At 42.9% G+C, this 22,468-nt stretch overlaps 2 protein-coding genes across 3 annotated transcripts; one reads left to right on the top strand and one right to left on the bottom strand.

Moving 5' to 3' along the window:
• The first annotated feature begins 2,154 nt into the window (after nt 1-2,154).
• Nucleotides 2,155-7,664, top strand: cct7 (chaperonin containing TCP1, subunit 7 (eta)). Its single transcript, XM_058624929.1, has 12 exons — nt 2,155-2,294; nt 3,543-3,626; nt 3,722-3,791; nt 3,885-3,991; nt 4,150-4,328; nt 4,469-4,640; nt 4,764-4,928; nt 5,031-5,219; nt 5,574-5,671; nt 5,779-5,911; nt 6,520-6,726; nt 6,821-7,664. The coding sequence occupies exons 1-12, from the start codon at nt 2,289-2,291 to the stop codon at nt 7,049-7,051; spliced, it is 1,641 nt and encodes a 546-aa protein (XP_058480912.1). The 5' UTR covers nt 2,155-2,288; the 3' UTR covers nt 7,052-7,664.
• An 885-nt stretch (nt 7,665-8,549) lies between these two features.
• Nucleotides 8,550-21,849, bottom strand: hspa12b (heat shock protein 12B). Of its 2 annotated transcripts, XM_058624928.1 has the most exons (15): nt 21,506-21,849; nt 21,103-21,234; nt 20,225-20,288; nt 19,399-19,481; nt 18,698-18,822; nt 18,427-18,613; nt 18,171-18,275; nt 17,818-17,934; nt 16,315-16,492; nt 13,400-13,486; nt 12,326-12,430; nt 11,698-11,956; nt 11,495-11,598; nt 10,515-10,705; nt 8,550-9,670 (listed from the first exon to the last, which is right to left on the bottom strand). In XM_058624928.1, the coding sequence occupies exons 3-15, from the start codon at nt 20,268-20,270 to the stop codon at nt 9,194-9,196; spliced, it is 2,064 nt and encodes a 687-aa protein (XP_058480911.1). In that variant the 5' UTR covers nt 20,271-20,288; nt 21,103-21,234; nt 21,506-21,849; the 3' UTR covers nt 8,550-9,193. The 2 variants fall into 2 exon arrangements, with proteins under 2 accessions (XP_058480911.1, XP_058480910.1); XM_058624927.1 differs by lacking the exon at nt 21,103-21,234.
• Between the last annotated feature and the right edge of the window lie 619 nt (nt 21,850-22,468).

Genomic DNA, 22,468 nt, shown 5'->3' with positions numbered 1-22,468 from the left:
GGACAAGAAAGGGGAACACAAAGGAAAGACAAGCACGTCAAGAGGAAAAGGAGGGACGGATTCTAAGAAGAGGAGGGCCTTCATCACCATCGTCATCATCCAGGCTGTCCTTACGCTCAATTACCTCCCCTCCGTCATGTGTGTGCCTCTGAGCTTAGTGGTTTCACCTCGTGTGTTGAATTGCCAGTATATGCCCATGGTAGTAGCTGCTTCAACCAGCTGTGGTTACCTGGAGCCTCTGCTCCACCTGCACAGGCTGGTCAAATAAAATGTAATAATACAAATTTGGAGATTAGGCAAATACGTTAAAGTTTGGTGTGAGTGTGAGAGTGGATGGTTGTTTGTCTCTGTATGTGGCCCTGTGATGGACCGGTGGGGGTCCAGGGGGTCAAAAGTGCTAACACTACACCGTGTGGCCCTACTTTTTAATGTAATTTTTAAAAATTTGTAATTTTAATTTTACTTGAGTAAGTTTATTTTTGGAAGTACTGTACTTTGTACTAATTAAGAGTGAGAAAGTTAAAGCATTTGTGACCTTTGACCCATTTTAACCTTGTTAAAAACGTTTACTCAGTACTCTTTCTACATCTACATCTGGGTCACATTTTTATATATTATTTGAGTTGTCATTCAGTCGATATTTCCTGTTTTTATTTCGGTAATCATTTTGTTGTTTGCATATGAGATTACTTAGGTCCTGTTCCTGTGTCAATTTTCTACATGTCCCACCCTAATTGTCCAGTTTTGCACTCTTTCATTCAGTATATACTCACCTTGTCATTTCACCTGTGTTGCCAGTTTGTCTTATTGTTTAGACTGAGCTCCAGTTTTTCCTTGAGCCAGTTTTTTTCCCCCAGTGTATGATCTTTTCTGCTCCCTGGCAGAGCCTTTGTACCAGAATTGTTGTAATCTTCTTGGTATTCTTTGGTATCCCATTTTCTCAGTGTATATTTCCTTAGTACAGAAACTGTTGTACCCTTTGAGTTTGAGTCTTGTTTTGGGTCTCACACGTGTGAGTTCAGATCCATGTTTGGATCACCACCAATGTTTAATCATTTCTTTGCATCCCCAGAAAATGTATCCATTGTCCATTGACATCTTCTTGACAGCAATAAACTTAGAATTATACTTTATTGTCATTTGGTGTTGTTCACTACAACAAAGGAAATTCTGTTTCAGTGGCTCTGAAAAAAAGTGCAATATAAATTGAAAAAAAGAGAGTACAATGAAATATTGAAATACATAAGAAATAACAAATGTGGGTTCATTTGGAACAAAGACATGTTTTAAGCAATAGTTTGGCTCCAAATAAACATACATTTGAATAATCTATGTCCCATTTGCCTTGACTACCATTATGTAGTTTAAAAGTTGTTCTAGTGGTTAAAGGTTATGAGCTGATAGCTCTCTGCTCCTGATGCAGAAAAAACAAGCATAAAAGATTTAAATCACAGAGTAAATAGCACACTGAAGGTGGTTCATTGCACCCATAATAATTGCAAATTTTCCAAATGTACCGTTTCATTTAAAGCACCTTATGTAAAAACTGCTGCTCAGCGTGACACGTTAATGGGCAGTGACATGAAAAACATTTCACATGATCTTTGTGCAGGTTCCAATGGCAATGTTCCATTACTGAAGCAACCTGATATGACCTACAATTATATAATCATACAGATATCGTTGGATTTGATTTAGAATTAGAATTTTACAATATGACATTTCATTTTTACAATATGACATTTCATTATTACCAGTAAAGTCTGATTTCATTGAGGATTGATCATAATATGCAGTTAATGATATAAATGATCACTTTATCTACTATAAACACAATATTGTTTCCTCAGTTTTACATTAAATAACCTTGCAGTCAATGCCTTCCTTTCCAATTTTAACATAGATTATTTATAAAACATTACATTTCATAATAATGTGTGGTATTATTATTTTTATCAAATTAATAGTTTACTAAGTGCTTTGACTGACAGAATACTTGAATACAAAAGCAACCAAAGCAAATAATATTTTTTTAAAACACAAACTATGTTCTATAAATATACATGTGTGGTTTCTGGGCCTTCGTTGTGAAAGCTTTGATTGCACCAGAAAAGCTGGTTCATCAATAAGTCTTTGTTTTGATACAGGAAAGTGGTGAGTAAAAGGATTTTTCAAATCGTTGACGAAAACTCGCGACGTGTTCTTGAACGCACACACAGCGCCTGTTGAGTGCGAAATGCATTGTGGGCAGAAAAGCCGGCTGAAAGCTTCTCGAAGATACTGCAAAGATGATGGTGAGTGAGTTAGCATCCATGCTCGAAACTCAAACCTTTAATCCACGTCCATCGTGCTCTTTGTCTGTCATCTGTCACATCCAAATTACCTGCAATGTGCTATCACGTTTCCTGACAGTCACTTGAAGCTGTTATTTAATTTAAACTATGGTTAAAATTGTTAATTTTATGCTAGTCTGTGTTAGCATCGTAGGGTTTCCCGGTGTCAATGGGCGTATACGATGCGAGCTAACATGTTAGCAGTCAGTGCGTATACAATAAAGTGTGCTCGACTCGTTATTTTTATTGAATTAAGATTTTAGGATGATTTTAATGTAGTTTAAAATCGTCGTCAACTTGCTCAGCGCTTTTATTTACATCAGTGTTTGTTAACTGTTGGGTGGGTTAGCTGTGTCATTGTAAGACTATTGTCTGAATGGCTGCACTGGAAACGTTAGCGCTTCCTCTGTAGAGCAAATTAATGCCCAATAACTTAAATGTGTTGCTGTGGTTATTTGAGCATTGTGATTTGTCTTCTTGGGACTGAGCATCTCTTGGCTAAGTTTGGTAAAATGCTGACTATTAGACAAAGGCCTCAATTTATCAACACTCAGTTTGATAATCAATGGAGTTGCCATTAGCCATAATCTCATAATCTGTCAATTTACAAGTGATGTCTATCTTCAGGCTTGTATTCAGGAGTTGTAATCTGGAGTCTGTTACAGTCATTCAGCAGTGGTTATTAATATTTTGATCATGGGCAAAGTAGTAGTAGCATCATGCCCATGAATGACATCTCCATGCATCTTTCACAGCTTGAGGAAGGGCTGGGCAGTCATGCAATATAAACATACGCTAGGTTTTTTTTTTTCTTCAGGTAGACGGATATCGTGATGTATCTCAATATGATTGTCGTACAATGTATTGATTATAACAGAATTGTATCGTGGTATTATTGGTATTGTGGGCCATGTATTGCATATTGGATAGTGAGGTACCCCTGTGATTCCCATCCCTAATATACATCCACCCATCGTCAACCACTTATCCGAGATCAGGTAGCAGCTCTAGCAAGGGGCCCCAGACTTCTCTTTCCCTGGCCACATCGTCCTCCTTGTAGTCAATGTCTTCCTTGCCAACTTAAACAATTCTGTTTTGTCAGATGTGCATGAAGAATTAAACTGTCTGCATGTGTGCAAGTATTTTTGATGGTTGAATCAACTTTCTTTCTCTCCCCTTTTTTCCCTGTCATTAATTTCTTCTCTCCAGCCTACACCGGTTATCCTGCTGAAGGAGGGGACAGACTCGTCTCAGGGCATTCCCCAACTCATCAGTAACATCAATGCCTGCCAGGTTACAAAATTGTCCTTTCTCTCAAAGAAATCTGGAGCTATTTCCATTCCAATTTGGTGTGTAAACATGGCTGTCTTTTTTTTTTTCCCCTTCAGGTGATTGCAGAGGCTGTCAGGACCACCCTGGGGCCAAGAGGGATGGACAAACTGATGGTCGATGGCAGAGGTCGGCAGAGATATTGGGCACTATATGGATAAAAGGGAAATTTGGTTTAAAAACGCCTTGTTGTCAATGTGGGACTGTTTTATTTTTTTCAAGGTAAGGCCACGATCTCTAATGATGGAGCCACCATCCTGAAACTGCTGGACGTGGTTCACCCTGCAGCCAAGACCTTGGTGGACATTGCTCGCTCCCAGGATGCTGAGGTGAGAAATGTGTGCATGTGTGTTTTTAAAATCCTTAATATCCAGTTGCCAATCTAGCAATTAGACCTTAAGCTGATAGCGGTTTTTTTCAATCGATATTTCTCTATCTAAAAATTTAAATCTTAAAACTGATACATTTTCTTATTTACAATCCTCAGGTTGGAGACGGCACTACCTCTGTCACCCTCCTGGCTGCCGAGTTCCTGAAGCAGTTGAAGCCATATGTGGAGGAGGGTCTCCACCCTCAGACCATCATCAGAGCGTTCCGCACCGCCACCCACCTCGCTGTGAGCAAGATCAAGGAGGTCGCTGTCCCCGTGAAGAAAGATGATAAGCAGTGAGTGCTCAGTGATAGTTTAATGTATTTAGATTGTTGATCTACTTGAAGTTGTACTCATCCATTGAGCATAATACTCTGTATCCCTAAGTTTGAGTAATATGTAGCTTTTATAAACTCTCCTTTTTTCCCCCTTACAGTGAGCAGAGGCAGTTATTGGAGAAATGTGCAGCCACAGCCCTGAACTCCAAGCTTATTGCTGGTCAGAAGGATTTCTTCTCCAAGATGGTGGTGGATGCTGTTATGTCTCTGGACGAGCTGCTGTCTCTGAAGATGATTGGCATCAAGAAGGTCCAGGGAGGAGCACTTGAGGTTGGTAAATAACCTGTCAACAAGCAGCAATAAATACAATCTCCCCTTTCCTCCCCTTGTTACCTTATTTTTTCACTTTGCTATGTAAGAGTAGTACTCAGTACTTTTCTGTACTCTTTTTAGGATTCCCAGTTGGTTTCTGGGGTTGCATTCAAGAAAACCTTCTCCTACGCTGGGTTTGAGATGCAGCCTAAGCGCTATGAGAGTCCCAAGATTGCTTTGCTCAATGTGGAGCTGGAGCTCAAAGCTGAGAAGGATAACGCCGAGGTTCGCGTGAAGTCTGTGGAGGTATGAAGACTGCGGCACTGCATCAGGATGTTGGCAGAAAGCAGTAGAAATCTACCAGAAAAGCTGTATGAAATGTCCCCCTTTTTTCTCTTGTTTCTGCAGGATTATCAGGCCATTGTGGACGCAGAGTGGAACATCCTCTACGACAAACTGGAGAAGATCCATCTCTCAGGAGCCAAGGTGGTTCTGTCAAAGTTGCCAATCGGTGACGTGGCCACCCAGTATTTTGCTGACAGAGACCTGTTCTGTGCTGGCAGAGTCCAGGAGGAGGACCTGAGGAGGACCATGATGGTATGACTTAGTCCATGCAGGCGTTTCCCAAACTCTAACTGTACAAAAAACAACAGGAAACTTTTCTTTATAATTGCGTGAAAAAGAAAACATTTTTGATGACCTATCACGGTCCAAGTTCAGTACCTTCAATCATCCACTAGGGGGCGACAGCCCACATTTTTGGCATGAACTGATCAATTAAGATCAGTTCATGCCAAATAATGGACTTGCCCAGGGTTACAACTAGATGACCACAGATGTGTTGCTAAAGATGTTCTTTTTGGTTCATTTTTATTAGTGTTTACTGAACGGAACGTTATTTTGAGTCATTTTGCATCATATTCATAAATGTGTGTGTAATTTGACCTCCAGGCTTGTGGTGGCTCCATTCAGACGTCAGTGGGAGCATTGACAGAAGACGTCCTGGGACTGTGTGAACTGTTTGAGGAAGTCCAGGTTGGAGGAGAGAGGTCAGAGAGACATGTTCTATTTTATGCCTCCTTTTTTTTTTTTTTTATTTAAACGTAAACCATAACTGCCGTCTCACAGCTCACACCCATCACGTTTGCATCTACAGGTATAATTTCTTCAGAGGCTGCCCGAAGGCAAAGACGTGCACCATCATCCTGAGAGGCGGAGCAGAACAGTTCACAGAGGAGACGGAGCGATCACTGCATGATGCCATCATGATCGTACGCAGAGCCATTAAGGTCAGTGAACTCTGCAACTGCCCACTCCACCTTTTTGTAAAGATTTTAGTCAAAATAAAATCATTTGATCAGTTTGATACAAAGGATTTCGGGTTCTTTAGTTTGAGATGTTGATATATTGTGAGACTCCTCCGCTCACCCCCTCCCTTTACCATGTGTGATAACTCAATGATTTTTATTTTAAAGTAATTACACACTTGTATACAAAATACTTAGGTGTACCTTATTTTTCTGCTGACAAACCTCCTAAATGGTATACACTGGACTCTAAATGCAGATATTCATTAGCCTCAAATCTGTTTGAAGGCATCTGTGTGTAAGGAGTTAATTATAATTGTCAAAAATCATAACATGTATCGTACAGACAGTTTATTCACAGCTTAAATATAATTTATAGCCTACAAGTTCTGTTTATGTGGAAAATGTGTACGAGTGTCTTTCAGTCCATGTGGAATTTATTCCTCAAACTGTGGCAACCTCTAGTCCATGGGGTTGAAGGAATGGGAGGCAGTGCTCTCCAATAAAAACAAATAAAAATGCTATTGATGGGTTTGTTGTCAACCCCTCTAAATACACTAAAACAATCTAACTATTGATCCTGTTTCCAGAATGACTCTATTGTAGCGGGTGGAGGAGCCATCGAGATGGAGCTGTCGAGATACCTGCGGGATTATTCCAGGACCATCCCTGGAAAGCAGCAGCTCTTGATCGGAGCGTACGCCAAGGCTCTGGAGATCATTCCCCGACAGCTGTGTGACAACGCCGGCTTCGATGCCACCAACATCCTGAACAAACTACGCGCCAAACACGCTCAGGTACGACATGAAAACATGCTCACATATTTCCGCGCAACACTGCCCACGGTCACCTCTTTTAAAACTGTGCTTCTCCCGTCTTACCTTACTGCAGGGCGGCATGTGGTACGGTGTGGACATCAACAGTGAGGACATTTCAGACAACTTTGTTGGCTGCGTCTGGGAGCCGTCCATAGTGCGAATCAACGCCCTGACTTCCGCTTCAGAGGCAGCCTGCCTCATCCTGTCGGTCGACGAGACGATCAAGAACCCCCGCAGCTCCATGGATGGTCCTCCAGGTGGCGCCGGCAGGGGCAGAGGACGCGGGAGACCCCATGCTCATTAAGAGGCAGAAGGAACAAAACCCCCATTTTAGACTGGAATTGAAATCTAACTTCAGAGTGATGATTGTGTCTTTATAAATGGTCATGTTACATTGAAACAAAGATGTTTGAGCTGAATTTAGATTTGAATTCTAGATAAAATGAGCTGTTGTGTCCAGTCATACACAATTACAAATGGCAGGTGTGGTCAAATAAACAAAAGGCGAAATGGCAAAGTTCATTGTGCGATCGTGAATCATGACATGTTTGAATGATTTCAAAGATGGCTGACATTTCTTTTGTAATGTTTTTTTTTTTTCACCAGTAGTTCTTTTGGTAATGAAGCTTTGGCTAACGTCTGTTAAACATTTTACACACTGTATTTTACTGAATGGAATGAGATCAGTCCCCCTTGGTTTTGAAGTAAACACTCCCTGTCACCTTCAGGTCAGGTCGTCTTCTCTGAGCTGAAGGAGCCGTTGTCATTTCTAATCCAGTTGTTTCTGTTCAAACTGTAACATGGAGAGTAAAGCACTGATGGGATTGTGAGCAGATGTGTGAACCATTCTTTGCTTAAGCTGTGTGAAACTATTTATTGGATCATTCTTCATCAATAAAGTCACAGCTGAGATCACACCGAGTGTGTATGGTGAGGTGATAACGTGTCTATGCACTTGATAAACGATCAGTTACAGTCGTCTGAACTGTTTGAAAGACACTGAGAACAACGTTCGCTCAACATTCTGGAGTGGTTCATAAGTTGCTTTATACATAACAATAATACAGATATTTAAAGCATTCATGTTGTGGAAAGGTCAGTCTGACTGGGATGCATCAGGCTTAGAAACCAACACCAGCTGACTGTTTCTACTAGAGCACTAGTTGTCACTAAAATTCCCCCCGAATGCCAGTCTTTATGTTGTGGTGTAAGACAATGTTTCCCAATCGTGGTCCTCAAGGAACACTGCCTTGCATGTGTTAGATGTTGCCCTGCTCCAACACACCTGATTCAGATGGTCAGCTCGTCAACAAGCTCTGCAGAAGCCTGGTCACGAGCTGTTCATCTGAATCAGGTGTGTTGGAGCAGGGCACATGCAGGGCAGTGTTCCCTGAGGACCAGGGTTGGGAAACACTGGTGTAAGATGTCATATTGTCTTATTGCATCCTTATGTAATCACAAATCCAACATTCTGCACTGAACTCCCACTTGAGGAGTCCACCTGTGAGAAATTTAGCTGATTGGATGTGGTTTACTGATTTTCTGCATATAAGAGTGAAAAAATCACTCCAGTATGCATCTCTTTTAACTTTCAACTTGCGGTGCTGCTCAGTGCTGATTTATGGGGATGAATATATATATATATATATATTCAGCATCTACGTGGCCGTCTCACTATGTGAACAAAGTGAGAGGGTGTGTCAGTGTTGTGTTTACAGCTTGACCCATTGCCCCCATAATATTGTTATAGCAGTTGTGGAAAGTTAAAGCCTTTAAAGAAAAATCAACATAAATACAGCATGTTCCGCTTCACAGCCTAATTACAGACTGCATTTCTTTTTAATACTGAAGAGACATATTTGACATTTACATTTTTTTAAAGACTGTACGGCACATTCAAATTATGCAGTGTCAGTCCTTCCTACCGTGTGACTCGTGGTTCAGTCTTTGTGCCACTAGGTGGTACGCAATCAAAGCAACAGTCCAGGTAGTATCATCAATGTTATGAACGCTTAAGTAGGATTTAAATGAGGTAATGTTAATTGTATGAGAGAAAAGATAATAGACTTTGAATATACATAAGTGAGTCTCACTCCAGGTAGTATGCTGTGTTGGTAAAGTTTCTCCAGATGTTCCTCAGGTAGGATTCTTTGATTCCTCTTCCTCACAATTCACAACAGTGATTTACAACCAGCTGTTATGTGACTTTACACTTGTATGAATCAGTTCATTAGTAACATATGTATTTGTTCTTTGATGGACTTTCCCCCCCTCATCATCACTTCCCTGCTCTAATGAATGAATGAGAAGTCTGAATGTCTTGAATCATAAGGTGTGAATATTCACATCCAATTAAAAGGTCCAGGCCTTTTCCACTCCCACAGTACCGCTTTTTTCTTCTATCTTTGGAATCAGTTATTTCCTCGCCCCCACTTCCTGCTCCTCCTCAGTTAGACAGGAAGTCTATGGAAGCCCGAACAGAGCGGTTAGACATGATGTCAACGGCTGTGACTTTGATCTCTGTGTCTCCAAACTGCATGGTCGCTCTGATCTCCCTTCTCTCCGGGACTCCTCCCCCGGCTCCTCCCACTGCTCCTGGTGGTTGCGGCAATGGCTCTGGTAGGTCTAAGTTTATCGTCCCACATTTCCTGACACCGGGGTCAGAGATGTACGTGACGTCGTCTGTCGCGCTGCAGTAGATGTTGATGATGATCTTGCGCTGGCCGACACGAGCAGGCGTGTAACTGCGCCTCACGACCTCGCCGAGAGCCACCGACTGGTCGACAGATACAAAGCGGTCGAGGATGTCCGTGCACCATTCACGTCCATCTTTGACCAGGAGTTTATCCCTAGGGTGGCGCCCCTCCACAAAGCGGTTCAACACACCAACGCCGTAGCTCAAGGGGCAGCGACGCACTCGAACCTGTGGGGGAAAGGTTGTGAAATGCAGGTCATATAAAAAGAAATGAAAATATTTAAAAATCAATCCGAAAAATGGGGCCACATGGTTCGTGTAGTGGTTAGCACTGTTGCTTTTGCAACAAGAAGGCCCGGGTTCGCGATACGGTCGGAACAAGGGCCTTTCTGCATAGAGTTTGCATGTTCTCCTCGTGTGTGTGTGGGTTTTCTTCCTCCCACAGTCCAAAGACATGCAATATGTTGTTGGCTCTGTGATGGACTGGTCTGGTGAACTGTCCAGGGTGTACCCAGCCTATCGCACAGCACCCCCCGCGACCCTCATGTGGAGGATAAAGCGGTAGAAAATGGATGAATGGATGGAAATTGAAAATGAACTGGGAGCCAATGAAATGATGCTGAAACTTATTTTTCATACCAGTTCACAGCCGAGCAGCGGCGCTTTGAACAAACTGTAGTCGAGCAAGTGACGCCTGGCTAAGCCCAAGAAAGAGCGCTTTACGTATTACATATGCCGAGTCTTAGCGAGTTGTCTTCAATTGAAAAAAGGTGGACCTGACCACTGAGCTAATCTGTGCATCAAGTTTACCAAAAGTCATTTTCTGGTAAGCTACTTGTACTTATACTCAAGTATTCCTCTTTGGTACTTTATACAAGACTGTCTGGGGGCACGTTGTGCAACAGAGAGCTTAACTTTAAATGTAATTTGATCAGGTGACACTCAGAAACCTGAGCAAAGCAAAGCACAAACCCACAGTCCACAGTTTGTTTGCTGCTGCTTGTTTCAAAGTGAATGAGCAGGTTTTTTTGTGCGTGGGAATGAAGTGTAACAGGTTCTCTTGAGTCCTCACCACAGTGGGATCAAGCCCGAAGAGCACTGCGCCCTTCAGTATGGTCAGCCCAACGTCGTGGGGGATGATGATGCGACATGTCCGTCCTAATGCCTTCTGGACTGCTTTCTGCAGCATGGGCGACTCTGCGAAACCTCCAACCAGGAAGAGGAAACGCACACCTCGCACCTCCGGCTTTGCCATCAGCTCCTCTGTCAAGAAAACAAAAAAAGAAGAGATTTCTTTCTTCTTTCACATTTGGTTTTCACTAGTATTTCTCAGTCTCGAATGCCTCAGAGCCCCTTCTTTGCCCCTCACTCTCTGTTGCATGTTTTGTCGCTCTGAGGTTCACCAGCGAGGCTGAACACTTTTCAATGCACCACTGGAATGTGACTGATTTAAAACAGACATTCGACATTTTTCTTCCCTCTGTCTTGACAAGGCTGAACAAATAAACAAATAAATGAGGTCACATCGACTGTAATCGGATACTGAATTATGCCCGAGGTCTACATGCTGTAGCTGAACGTTTGTGCAACTGACGCTGCTCGTTTGAGAGAACATCACGTTTCACCAAAGTGACATTTGATGCCACTGAAGAAGAAGGAAGAAAGAAATAGAGATAGAGAGATTTCTGTATTGCCACCATGATGAGGTGTCACTAATTCTTACACATTGAACCTTTGATGGACTTGTTTGTATCTCTGTAGCCCAAAGCTGCATTAACCAAACTCTACATTTATAATAAGTGTGTGATCACTCTCTCATAGTGTTGAATCCCCTCAGCTCGCCACAGTGTTCTCGCTCCTTTGAGCTAATTGTTTTGCTTTTATGGTCCACAGCTGTTTCTGGTCTGATCCACGCAGACTTACTGCAGATACAGTATATCCACCATCATGTACTTCCTGCCCAGTAAGTAGCTAGTGATTAGTGCAACTTAATGTCAGACGTCTAAACTCTGGATCCTGCGGCTGTTGTTCCTTCTTGTTGCGGTTTCTTACCGATGTGTTTGACAATGTTGAAAACGGTGGGCTGGAAGAGCTCATTCATGGCTTCCTGTGTGAGACGCAGCATTCCCTGGGACGACCATTTCACTATGTTCATACTGATATACGGAGAAGAGAGAGACAGATCAGTTCAGTGTTCACACATCATCTCTCTCTCACACACACACACACACACACTCCTTGACCCTGGTGCTCACTTGCTTCTCCTCAGCGCGGCCTCCACACTCTGCCCTCTGTGCCTTTTGTAGTAATCAATGAAAGAGAAGGGCAGGGAGATGTTGAGGGCGTTGGCTCTGCCTGGTGCTGCCGTCCGCTTCCTCGCCTCAAATGCGATAGTGAGGTCCACCCAGGCGGCCGGACGCTTGGCCTTGAAGCTCTGGATGAAGTCCTCGCCAAAGATCTGGCAGAGCATGGCCTCAAAGGCCAAGTCCACACCAACGGCCCCGTAAGGACCACCTGCACAGGGGCAGAGGAGGAGGAGTTTCAATCATCAAGATATACAGGTCTATATTATTAATTTTAACTTAAAATTTAAAATAAATAACTTTTTTTAACTTAAAGGCCTAGTGTAACATGTAGGAGGGTTTATTATCAGAAATGTAATATACTACCCACATGTATAAAATGCCCTAGACAAGACATTTACACCACCATGACAAACAAGCCCGATACATACACAAATAAAAAAGAAGAGAATATCCTTTCTGATATATGAAAGCCAGAGGACTCCCTACACGTGTTGCATTCTGCAGTTTCACACCATTAGATGTCACTGTTTCCTACACACTGGACTCTTAGTTCCTGGACAGAACAGAAAAGAATGACCTGAAGCCTTGTAGAGCTCTTTGAGTGTTCCCTGCGGCTGCTCGATCTGATGGACAGTCAGGTCAACTGTTCCTCCTCCGCAGTCTGCAACAATGTACCTGTCACCTGTACACAGAGAGCACAGACACATGTTTAATCCATGAAAGCTTTTGTTTTGTGCAAGATTTATCGGAACGAATCCACGTAGGAGGAGATTGCATGTTGATTTTTGTGAAATGTGCAGGGTGTGTGTGTGTGTTAGTGAACGTTTTCCCCCTTTAATCCATCAACCGGCCGACTTGGAAACATAAACAACTATCAGGCATCTGTGATTTTTCTGCGCTCCCTCTGTGAGAGTGTGATATGATCAGCACTGGTGTACAGTTGGCTGGTTCGGCCGAGCACGCCCTGACCTAAGCACGACAGCATAGACGCCGAATAAGAGTGAGATAATGAGAGAACGCAAAAAAATGAGAGAGAAGTACATTAAATCTCATTTTCTGTTCATTTGGTTTATTTACAGAGCAGAGGCAGAGTCCCGTGGGCTGGGTCCTTCCTCTCTCTCTCTCTCTCTCTCTCTCTCTCAGCAGAAGAGGTCAGCAGGGACACTCATCTGGCTCCTCAAATTTTTTCAGTCTGTGAGAAAAACCAGCAAACTTTATGAGCCCAATTGATCATATTTATGATTATACCCTCTCTGGGATTGAATTTTGTGATTGAGAATACATTTTTGTGTTGAGGCTGTGATGACTTTGCAGCTTTTTCTTGTGAAATATAACATTTAGACCTTTTCCACATGCCACAGAGTGAGAGCACCAGGTAAAGAGCCACATTTCAAATGCTGAGTTGCAGTTTCATCATTTTTTTGGCAAGTTCAGTCACATTTTATGCCACAATTAGAGATTAGACAAAAAAGAAGCTTAGTATAAATTGAGGGTCAAACGAATGTGAAAGTAAATGAGTCCAATTCTCAACGTCAGTCTGCAGGGGTTAAAGGTCAAAACCATCAATAGCACTGTCCGATATGTGGGGTCTTTCTGTCTGACTGTTTGTGTTGAGAGTGACTTAAACACACACACACACATATAGCCTTACCAGTCTGCAGCTCTGACCACAGCTCTCCGGTTCCACTCTCCACCAGGAAGGTCCTGCTGTGTCTGGATCGCCTCAGCTGCTCCCTCGCTACAATGTCACACACACAAACAAATAAACACACAGGTGCACAAACAACATACGTTTGATAAAATATAAACTCACTTAGGAGCCTTTAAACACAGATTTTCCTGGAGAGAACGTGAAACTGATCATTTTTGAAGTGTGCCCATCTTTTTGTGGTTCCCCCTCTTTCCCTGACGGCTTCAGGGGCACAGTTATTATTTCCAGGCCCCAGGGGCACAAGGAGGAATTCCTAACCCCCTGGAATATTGTATAAGCCCAACTTTCCAAAAAATAAAATCATGTTTATGGACCGTCTCCAGCTGCAGGTCCTCAGAGACATCGCCACCGTTCACTACCTCGCACTGCTTAGCCTTCATGAAAACATTTTTTTCCTTTCTGTCTTTCTATGTTCGTACAGTGGGGGGCAGACACTTAAGCTTGTGTTTCACTAATATCCAATGCAAATGAAAACAGAACTTATCCTTTACATAGTATGTTTTTAAGAACTGTCATAATATTGCAGCTCCCGTCAACATCTCAGTCCAAGGAAAACAAGAGCAACATACCTTACTCTGGGGAAATTTGTTGGAAATGGAGATCACGCTCACTTTTTAGCTTTAACTTCTCCCTGACTGGCAGATAAAGGGATATGGACGAAGGCCAACAAAAGCAGAACGCTCTCAAACACATGTGACACACATACAAAGTACCTGACAGCCTGTTTGACAGAGCAAGCGCATGAACATGCCTCTGTGCAGGCACGTGAAGTCATAAAATGAGACATAATGGCTTTATGATGAGGACTTATTGTAGATCAAAGACACGAGGGGAGGATGTGAGAATAAAATATACCTCCCTCTCCGTCTTTTGATGGAACGGGCTCTTTAGGAACCCTCGTAGAGAGAAGCTGTGGCCCCGATGTCAACGTGCCTCTGTGTGTGTGTGTGTGAGAGTGTGTCGTAAGTCATAGGTTTGACAGTCTGGAGTGAAGGGTTTGCATAATTTAGGGAAAAGCGGTTTCTCCTATGTTCCCACAAACCCCTGCGAGTATTTGCACCACAAAGAAAGAAAGAAAGAAAGAAAAAACAGATTGTCATTGTGATTATATGCCTATTGAGCAACAATAACTTACATTGTTAGAACCCTTAATGACGCAGGAGGTAATGTATGTGTATTTGTGTTTGTGTGTGTGTGTGCGTGTGTGTGCACATAGTAAATGAAGTTGAGCAAAGAACATCACAATCGAGAGAGAGAGAGAGAGAGCACAGGGGTGATAAATTGAACCCATGTCTGGAAACCATTTACATAAGACAACAACAAAAAATGTTTTATCTATGTGTGCATGTGGGTCTATGTGTGTAAATTACATTGTGTGTGTGTGTGTGTGTAATGACTCCATTTGGAAAAGAAATGAGGTGGAAGAAAAGCTAAAGATAGTAAAAACTGTGTGCATGATGCCAAATATGTGTGTGTGTGTGCGTGCCATCATGCATGTGTGTTTACTCGTGTGTGCGTGTCTCCTTGCAGAAAACACAGGACGAAGCTCCTACAACTTACAACAAAAGGCAGAGAAAGTGACTCACAAACAAGAAAGTCGGGGAAAAGTCTGAGAGGAAGAGAGCGAGAGCAAATACTATAGGAAGAAGGAGGGAAAAGAGAGAACATTGAGAACGAGGGAAGGAGAGAGAGAGAGAGAATGACAGACCATGCAGGAGGGGGTGAGATCATAGTCTCACTGCACCTTGTTCCAATTACAATATCCTGTGTTTAGTGTGTGTCTTTGCATGTGTGTGTGTGTGTGTGTGTGTGTGTGTGTGTGTGTCACTGGCTGCATATGTATGAGTGAGTCTGTGCAGGGGATTTTGAACAGCATGTTTGCTCGCTGGGTTATTCGTCAGTCCCATTTTTCCCTTGCAGCCTTGAATCGCTCTTTGTTCCTTTGCAGCGTTTTGCCTTTTCACTTTCACACGTTTTGAATGTTAAGAGGTTTGGTCAAGACGCTGTTTACACTCATGAGCTGCGAGACAAAAGAGTCGCCGCAGGCTCTCATGCTATTGTTTCCCTTTATGAAATCACCAGTTGTAAACCTTTTTTTTTTTTGTTAAATCAACAATAAACCCAGTGGCGAGTATATGAAGTCACACAGACTTATGAGCAGACTCTGCAGCTCCAGTCTGCTCTGTGAGTCGTTTCTTTCATCTCACTGTTTTGGTTTTACAGGCGACATCTGTAATGTTCTATCTATCTATCTATCTATCTATCTATCTATCTATCTATCTATCTATCTATCTATCTATCTATCTATCTATCTATCTATCTATCTATCTATCTATCCATCCATCCATCCATCTATCTATCTATCTATCTATCTATCTATCTATCTATCTATGTTGTGTCTTGCTCTGCTGAGTCAGTACTTTTATCGCACAGTGAATCATTTTTAAAACTGTGAATTCAGCTCTTTTTTCCTGTCTCCCAGTGCATGTTTCCCTCCATCCCTCCATCCCTCATCCATTCTTCATTATTTCTGTCTGTACATGACATGTTTGGCTGCTCCACACAGTTGTTTGTTTCTTTGTACAGCTCCACACACAAACACACACAACCACAAAGTCATCTGAGAGAAAACCACCAGCTGTATGTCTCTCTCTCTCTCTCTCTCTCTCTCTCTCTCTCTCTCTCTCGCTCTCTCTCTCTCTCGCTCTCTCTCTCACACACACACACACACACACACACACACACAAACCACAATCCTCAACTTAGGTCAAACATCAACATTTCCAGGAACACACTGTGGTTTCATGCTCATGCTAATGACAGACTCTCTCTCTCGCTCTCTCTCTCTCTCGTACCCTGTCTGAAGCTGGAGTCAAAGGGCCGAGGCCCGTCCAGGTTGAGGCCATTTGTCATCGGCTGCAAGCTGAGGTCAAGCACCTGGTGGAGGCGGAGCTTGCGGCAGTAAATGGATGCAGCCTCTGGTTCTAGAGCAATGAGGAGCTGCTCTGGACACTCGGGGGACACCAGGCCGCCCTGAAGCAGACAAGAGAGACACAGAGATGACAATTCCCAAGTCCTTAAGGGGTGTATACATTAACGTCAACATATTTATACAATAACGTCACTGTCTACCTTCAAGTCCCAACTCAAAGCTCACTTATTCAGATTAGCTTACCCCATGTGACCCCCCCCCCCCCCCCCCACTATCACCTCAGCCTTCTTTTTCAGTATGTGTGGAGAGAAAAAAGAGAAAAATAATGTTCTTAGCTATTTTTAGATGGTTGGATGAGTGCTTGATTAGGCCCCCCATGGGTTTCATTTTTTTTTAAATGAAATGAATTGACAGGTTATGACATGACATCTTTACAACATAGAGCCCCTCGTAGAAGACAAATGAAACGATCCAAAAAACAGATGAGCACAATAAAAACCACACGTGAGCTGAAGGACAGCTGTACAACATAAACATATGAAATAAACACATGGTGAGGGGAGTGAGAGGAGAGGAGAGGAGAGGAGAGGAGAGGAGAGGAGAGGAGAGGAGAAGAGAGGAGAGGAGCGGAGAGGAGAGGAGAGGAGGGGAGAGGAGAGGAGAGGAGAGGAGAGGAGAGGAGAGGAGAGGAGGGGTTTATTAGTCTTGATGTATTAGGAGTAAAGTTGAATGGCTGGACTCTGTGTGTGTGTGTGTGTGCAGGGTGGGGGTCTGGACTTCCTGTGTTTGTACGCCGCTCTCCCTCATTGTTCGCTCCTGATGACATCATCACCAGCAGGAAGCACACACGCCCCGACGGCATCAAGCCAGGAGCCAGCACAGGGTGTGTGTGTGGGCATATATGGCACTGTACATGCTGGGAAAGTGTGTATGCATTAGAACATTTATGTATGTAACCGAGGGCGAGTGGATGGAAGATTATGGTTATGTGGACGTGCACGGAAGAGATTAAGGAAAGCCCGACATTAGGAGCGAAAGATTGTGTGCAGGTTTTCCCATGGACACACACACACACACACTGGTCTATTCTCATTGATGTGCATTATAATAGGACCCCCTGCAATCCTGTCTACGCACATACACACTTCCTACAAGTCACTGCAACATGTACAGGACACTGAGGAGGTTTGCACGTGCGTGTGTGCGTGTGTGTGTGTGTGTGTGTGTCTGCCTCATACACACACACTACTTTCTTCCTCTAGGTGAGTGAACATGTGTAAATCTTAAATTTACTGTGCACCTTTAAAAAAAATAAAAAAATAACATTCATAACAATAAACATATATGGAAACTACGTAAGTCATTACAAGTCATATATTAACCCATGACGCAGTAGTAATTAAAGTATTATATTGTGTGTGTGTACCAGGTATGCAGCCTCTCTCATGAACTGTTTGGCAGGTTGTCTCCACACAGCGGGGACAGTGATGACCCATCTGATCTGCTCTCCTTCCAGCACTGATGAAGACTGGTCCTTCACCTCCTGGAACAGAGAAAAGAAAAAAGTCATCCATTTAAATGAATGATTTAATGATTCTGCCTCTGGTCTTTGTGAACTGAAACTACACAACATGTTTTGTGTGCAGCACGGAAATGTCACCGGGCGTCACCAGCGAAACGCTAACAAACTGCACAGTACAGATTCAGAGTTAGTTCTTAAGTGTAACCTTGTGCACTCTGGGGCAACTACACAGCAATCTTCACACATTTAAAGTGTACCTTTAGAGCGTGCTCCCTGAAGAAGCGCAGAGCGTGAGCAAACACCTCGATGGCCCTGACCTTCCGACCGTTTACCGCCTCCAGCTCTGTCTCCATGGTGAGGTCCTGCATACCAAAAACAGCCACAACTGATGCTTACTGACTAATGTTACATCACCGTAAAAAGGGAAAGCAGTAAAACCCTGCTTTTAAATGTTTAAACTCTTTCCATCTCTCTGTAGCGTCTGCCCTTTTATTATCTTGGTCTGTCTCTTACACTTGTGCTGTGAATCTTCATTTTAAATTTATCAAAGTAGAGCCAGTGCCGGGCCTCCTCTGGGTCCAGGTCATGGTAGAAGTCTCGGGCTGCAAACCCAAAACTATGGAACCGTAAATCAGGAGTGAGCAGCAGGCACGTTGGGCTCTTCTGATTGGCCACTCCGGGGTCGCCGCCCTCCCAGCGCCTGCATGGATTAAAGGACAAATATGCCAAGAACAGGAAAAGGTAGAGGAGAATACGAGTGAAGAAAATGTACACAAACTCGTACTTCATCATGTGAATGGCTTCTGAGTCCTGGGAGAAGCTGAACGCGTAGCCACTGGAGGTCGTCCCGAAATCTATCGCCACGACGACGGAGAACGGACAGGCCATCCTCGGTCGGACCTCCACCCTCTGCAACAAAGACGCAAACAGGAGGAAAGGAATTCCTCTGTGTTTACACAACTCATTTATTTTGTTTTGTCTCCTTTGATCAGTCATCTCCTCCCTTCTTCATCAAAGAAATAAAATATCCACACAGTATTTACTAATCATGGGTTGGATTTAAACCAAGGTCTTTCAAGGACTTTAATTAAAACTGACTTGTTTTAGCAACTAGAGGCGTCGCCCTCTGGTGGCTGTAATTCTTACTTCCTTGTTGGCCTCATCAAGCAAACCGGAAGACTATGTCAAAATGACGCTAAGAGGCTGCCTGTTTTTCTACTCTCAAGTGCTCTCATGTTTCCTTCTCCCTCAGTGACATGTATGTATATATTCCTTCACAGGGAACTTGTTTTAAGTCTACACTTCACTTTAAACTCAGAGTGTGAGCGTTTTATCATAAACCACTAATAACACTGCAGAGTGGATGTCGGTTTACAAGTCATGTTTAAAAGCTCTATATTAAGAAAGAAGTAGGAAGAGGAAGGGTGTGTAGGAACATCTGTGGTGAGTGTGTGTGTGTGTGTGTGTGTGTGTGTGTGTAGTTACAGGCGAGGGTGACGGTGTGACTGGTGTGATGCTGCAGTCATTTCTAGCTGTGGCCGGCGATGAAGGCGCCGATAGATCGTCACCTGTATGTTAATTGAATAGAGGAAGAGAAAAGAGAACATTTAAAACTTGTCAGCACAAAACGTAATCATGCAAAAATGCTAGTCTTGTATAAGGTACCTAAAAGGGATACGTATATGACCTTTACTGTACTTAGGTATCAAAATCAAAACTTTTCTGATGTAAAATGTACTTAAGAATTAAAAAAGTGAGTTAGGATTGCGCCATGGAGTTACCATGATGTGTGAATGTGTGAATGGCAAAACCTTAGTGTAAAGCAGCTCATCAAGGCAAGAAAAGCGCTTTATAAATACAGACCATAACCAACTCTTCTTCTTCTGATTTTATTTGGTAGTGTAGCGAGTATAGTGAGAGAAAATGTAGTGGAGTAAAAATGAAAGTTGCCAGAAATATAAATAACAAAGTGAAGTACAGATAAGTGAATTTTGTACAACACTGCAAAATGCAGCACCAGCAAACATTCTAAACATTCTAATCACAAGAGAAGCGCTGTCATCAAACACAAATATGCAGAAACACCTTTATTTTTCACTGTGGAGATTGGAACGTCAGGGTATAAACACACTTGACCTGAGAGAGTGAATGTTTGTGATGAACTGGAACGACTGGAATGTCGAGTGGGACACGGAGAGGGCAGTGTGTACACGCTTCCACAGATACAGAGACAGAAGTGAGTCACTTTGATCGTAGTTAAGTGTGTGTGTGTGTGTGTGTGTGTATACAGTGTGTTTACACTGTGTCTCACCCGGGATCTGCAGGCTGTTTGGGTCTGGCTGCACCACGTCAGCCATCTTTACAGGAGCCAGGGTCTGCAGACAGACACATCAACATCAACATGATGCTAAATGTGGGATTGATACAGATTAACCCTGCTTCATGACTTCATAAATCTGACTTCATCCGGTAATAATCAATTTGACACTTAAGTTATTAAAGATAAATGGTAAATGGTTGCAAACTACAATTTAAGGCACACACAGAAACACAATAAAAGGATGAGGGCAGCATTTTGGTAGTTAGAGAGACATTTTAAACATTTGCTCGGAGGTCAAAACTTAAAAATAACATTAATATGGCATGTAACATGTACTGACTATGTGTGTGCGTGCGTGTGTGTTAAAAAGATTTGTACTGTGGTTATAAAGGTTATGGTTAGGCACTGTGTGCAAACCTGTGTGTGTTTGCGTGTGTGTGTGTGTGTGTGTGTGTGTGTATTGGACTGCAGGAATCATTGGATCAGCCTGTGATTGGAGCCAGGAGGAAACTGAACAGATGAGTGCAATGAAACAAAGATGTGTTTGTTTAAGCCGCTTTGTGTGTTCAAGTGTGCGTGAGTATGTGTGTTTGAGAGAGTGTGAAAGAGACCATAAATTGATTTGACATCCTTTTCTTGCCTACATGCATGCAACATCTTTGCACGTTCAATCGAGCATATGCCCGAAATATTTGACTACATGTGTTTGTGCATGTGTTTGTGCGTCATATTCGCTTTTGTTTCCCGCCACTGTCCTTGCACTTTGATGATAAAACCATGCACGGAGAGGACAAAACTCAGCAACGTCTCCTCTGCTCCATCTTTGTCCCCCTCGAACATTTTTTCTTTTGGCTCCCTCACTCCCTCACCTCTTTAAACCTGACATGCAGTTGAGGGGTGACACCCCCTTTTTCGTGTCTTGTTTTGATTGTCTGCTTCTCTCAGACACACACGACTGGAGTCTTGCTGGGCATCAGCAGAACAAACAGCTCAGACTCCCCCTGAGATGTGGGATAAGGGAGAGATTTTGCAACACACTCCAATTTTATGCTCCATTAACAAAGGAGATCTCTCACTTTCATGTACGTGGAGAAAGAGTGTGAACTTTACTGGTAATTACTGGGGGGGGCTTTATCATTACCATGTGCATTTGTTTCTGACATTTTGAACCATTCATGCAAAAAGTAGTGAGACATTTTTAGTTTAAAAGTGAAGACATTCAGGCTGCAAAAATTACACTATATTAATTTTAATACATGCAATCAAACTCACCTCTTTGTAATCGGTTGCAGCTCTATGCTCTTGTCCTTCTTTTTTTTTACCTCTTCAATTATATTCCCAAACTCCAATCCAATCTGCCTCCAGGGAAGAGATTAAAAGAAAGAGGAAGAAAGTGTAACTGGGATACAAGAGGATGCTTTGTAGAGGTCTGTTGTTGAACATGAACTAATTCTCAGCTGAGTTACAGGCAAATTTCCCACAGTTGAACTTTAAAAATAAAAGGAGGTTGCAATGGAAAGAAAGACGAGCTGTAGGTTGTGTTCACTCTTCGCCTCCTTGTGTTTTTCCGAGTAGAGTTTGGTTTGTAGCTGTGTCTCGCTGCAGCCAAGCTCAGCGTCTCTCTGCTCTGCACAGGAATGCCAGAGAAAAGTGGTGACACACACTTACACTCAAGCATATATATACACACACACACACACACACACGCGCACACCAGTTGCAGGAGTGGGAGGGCTGTGACAGTGTATAGAGGGAATGCTGGGGGTTTACCTCACTGGGATATTGCTGTGTGTCTGAGAGTGGAGTAATCCTGAGCAGGCAGGTTATCCCAGTTAAGTCATCTTGCCCTGTCTCTCCACCTCACACTCCTCCACAGTTATTCTTCCTCTGGTTAATTAGCTCTTCCTCTTTGCTTCTCTTATCATTTTGTCCTCTCCTCGGTTCAGTTTCTCATGTTCCCTGTTTTAACTTTTTTGTTTCCTTGTCTTATTCTACTCGTCCTGTCTTAACTGGACTTCATGCTGTGGTAACTCCCATACATAACCTTTGCATGACATTAATGCACAACTTTCTTACGTTGCAGACAAAGGCAGGAAGCAACCAGTTGTTGTTTGGGTCAGGCTTACACAACACTGCAGCAGATCATTTTCTCTGATATGACAACACAGAGGGAGAGAACACAGGTGCAGCGCTTGGTTTTATTGATTTGACAGTCATAGTTTAGATCAGAGGTCT

Source organism: Solea solea, chromosome 3 (genome assembly GCF_958295425.1).
Source record: "Solea solea chromosome 3, fSolSol10.1, whole genome shotgun sequence".
Classification (NCBI taxonomy): Eukaryota; Metazoa; Chordata; class Actinopteri; order Pleuronectiformes; family Soleidae; genus Solea; species Solea solea.
This window is presented reverse-complemented; position numbering and strand designations above follow the sequence as displayed.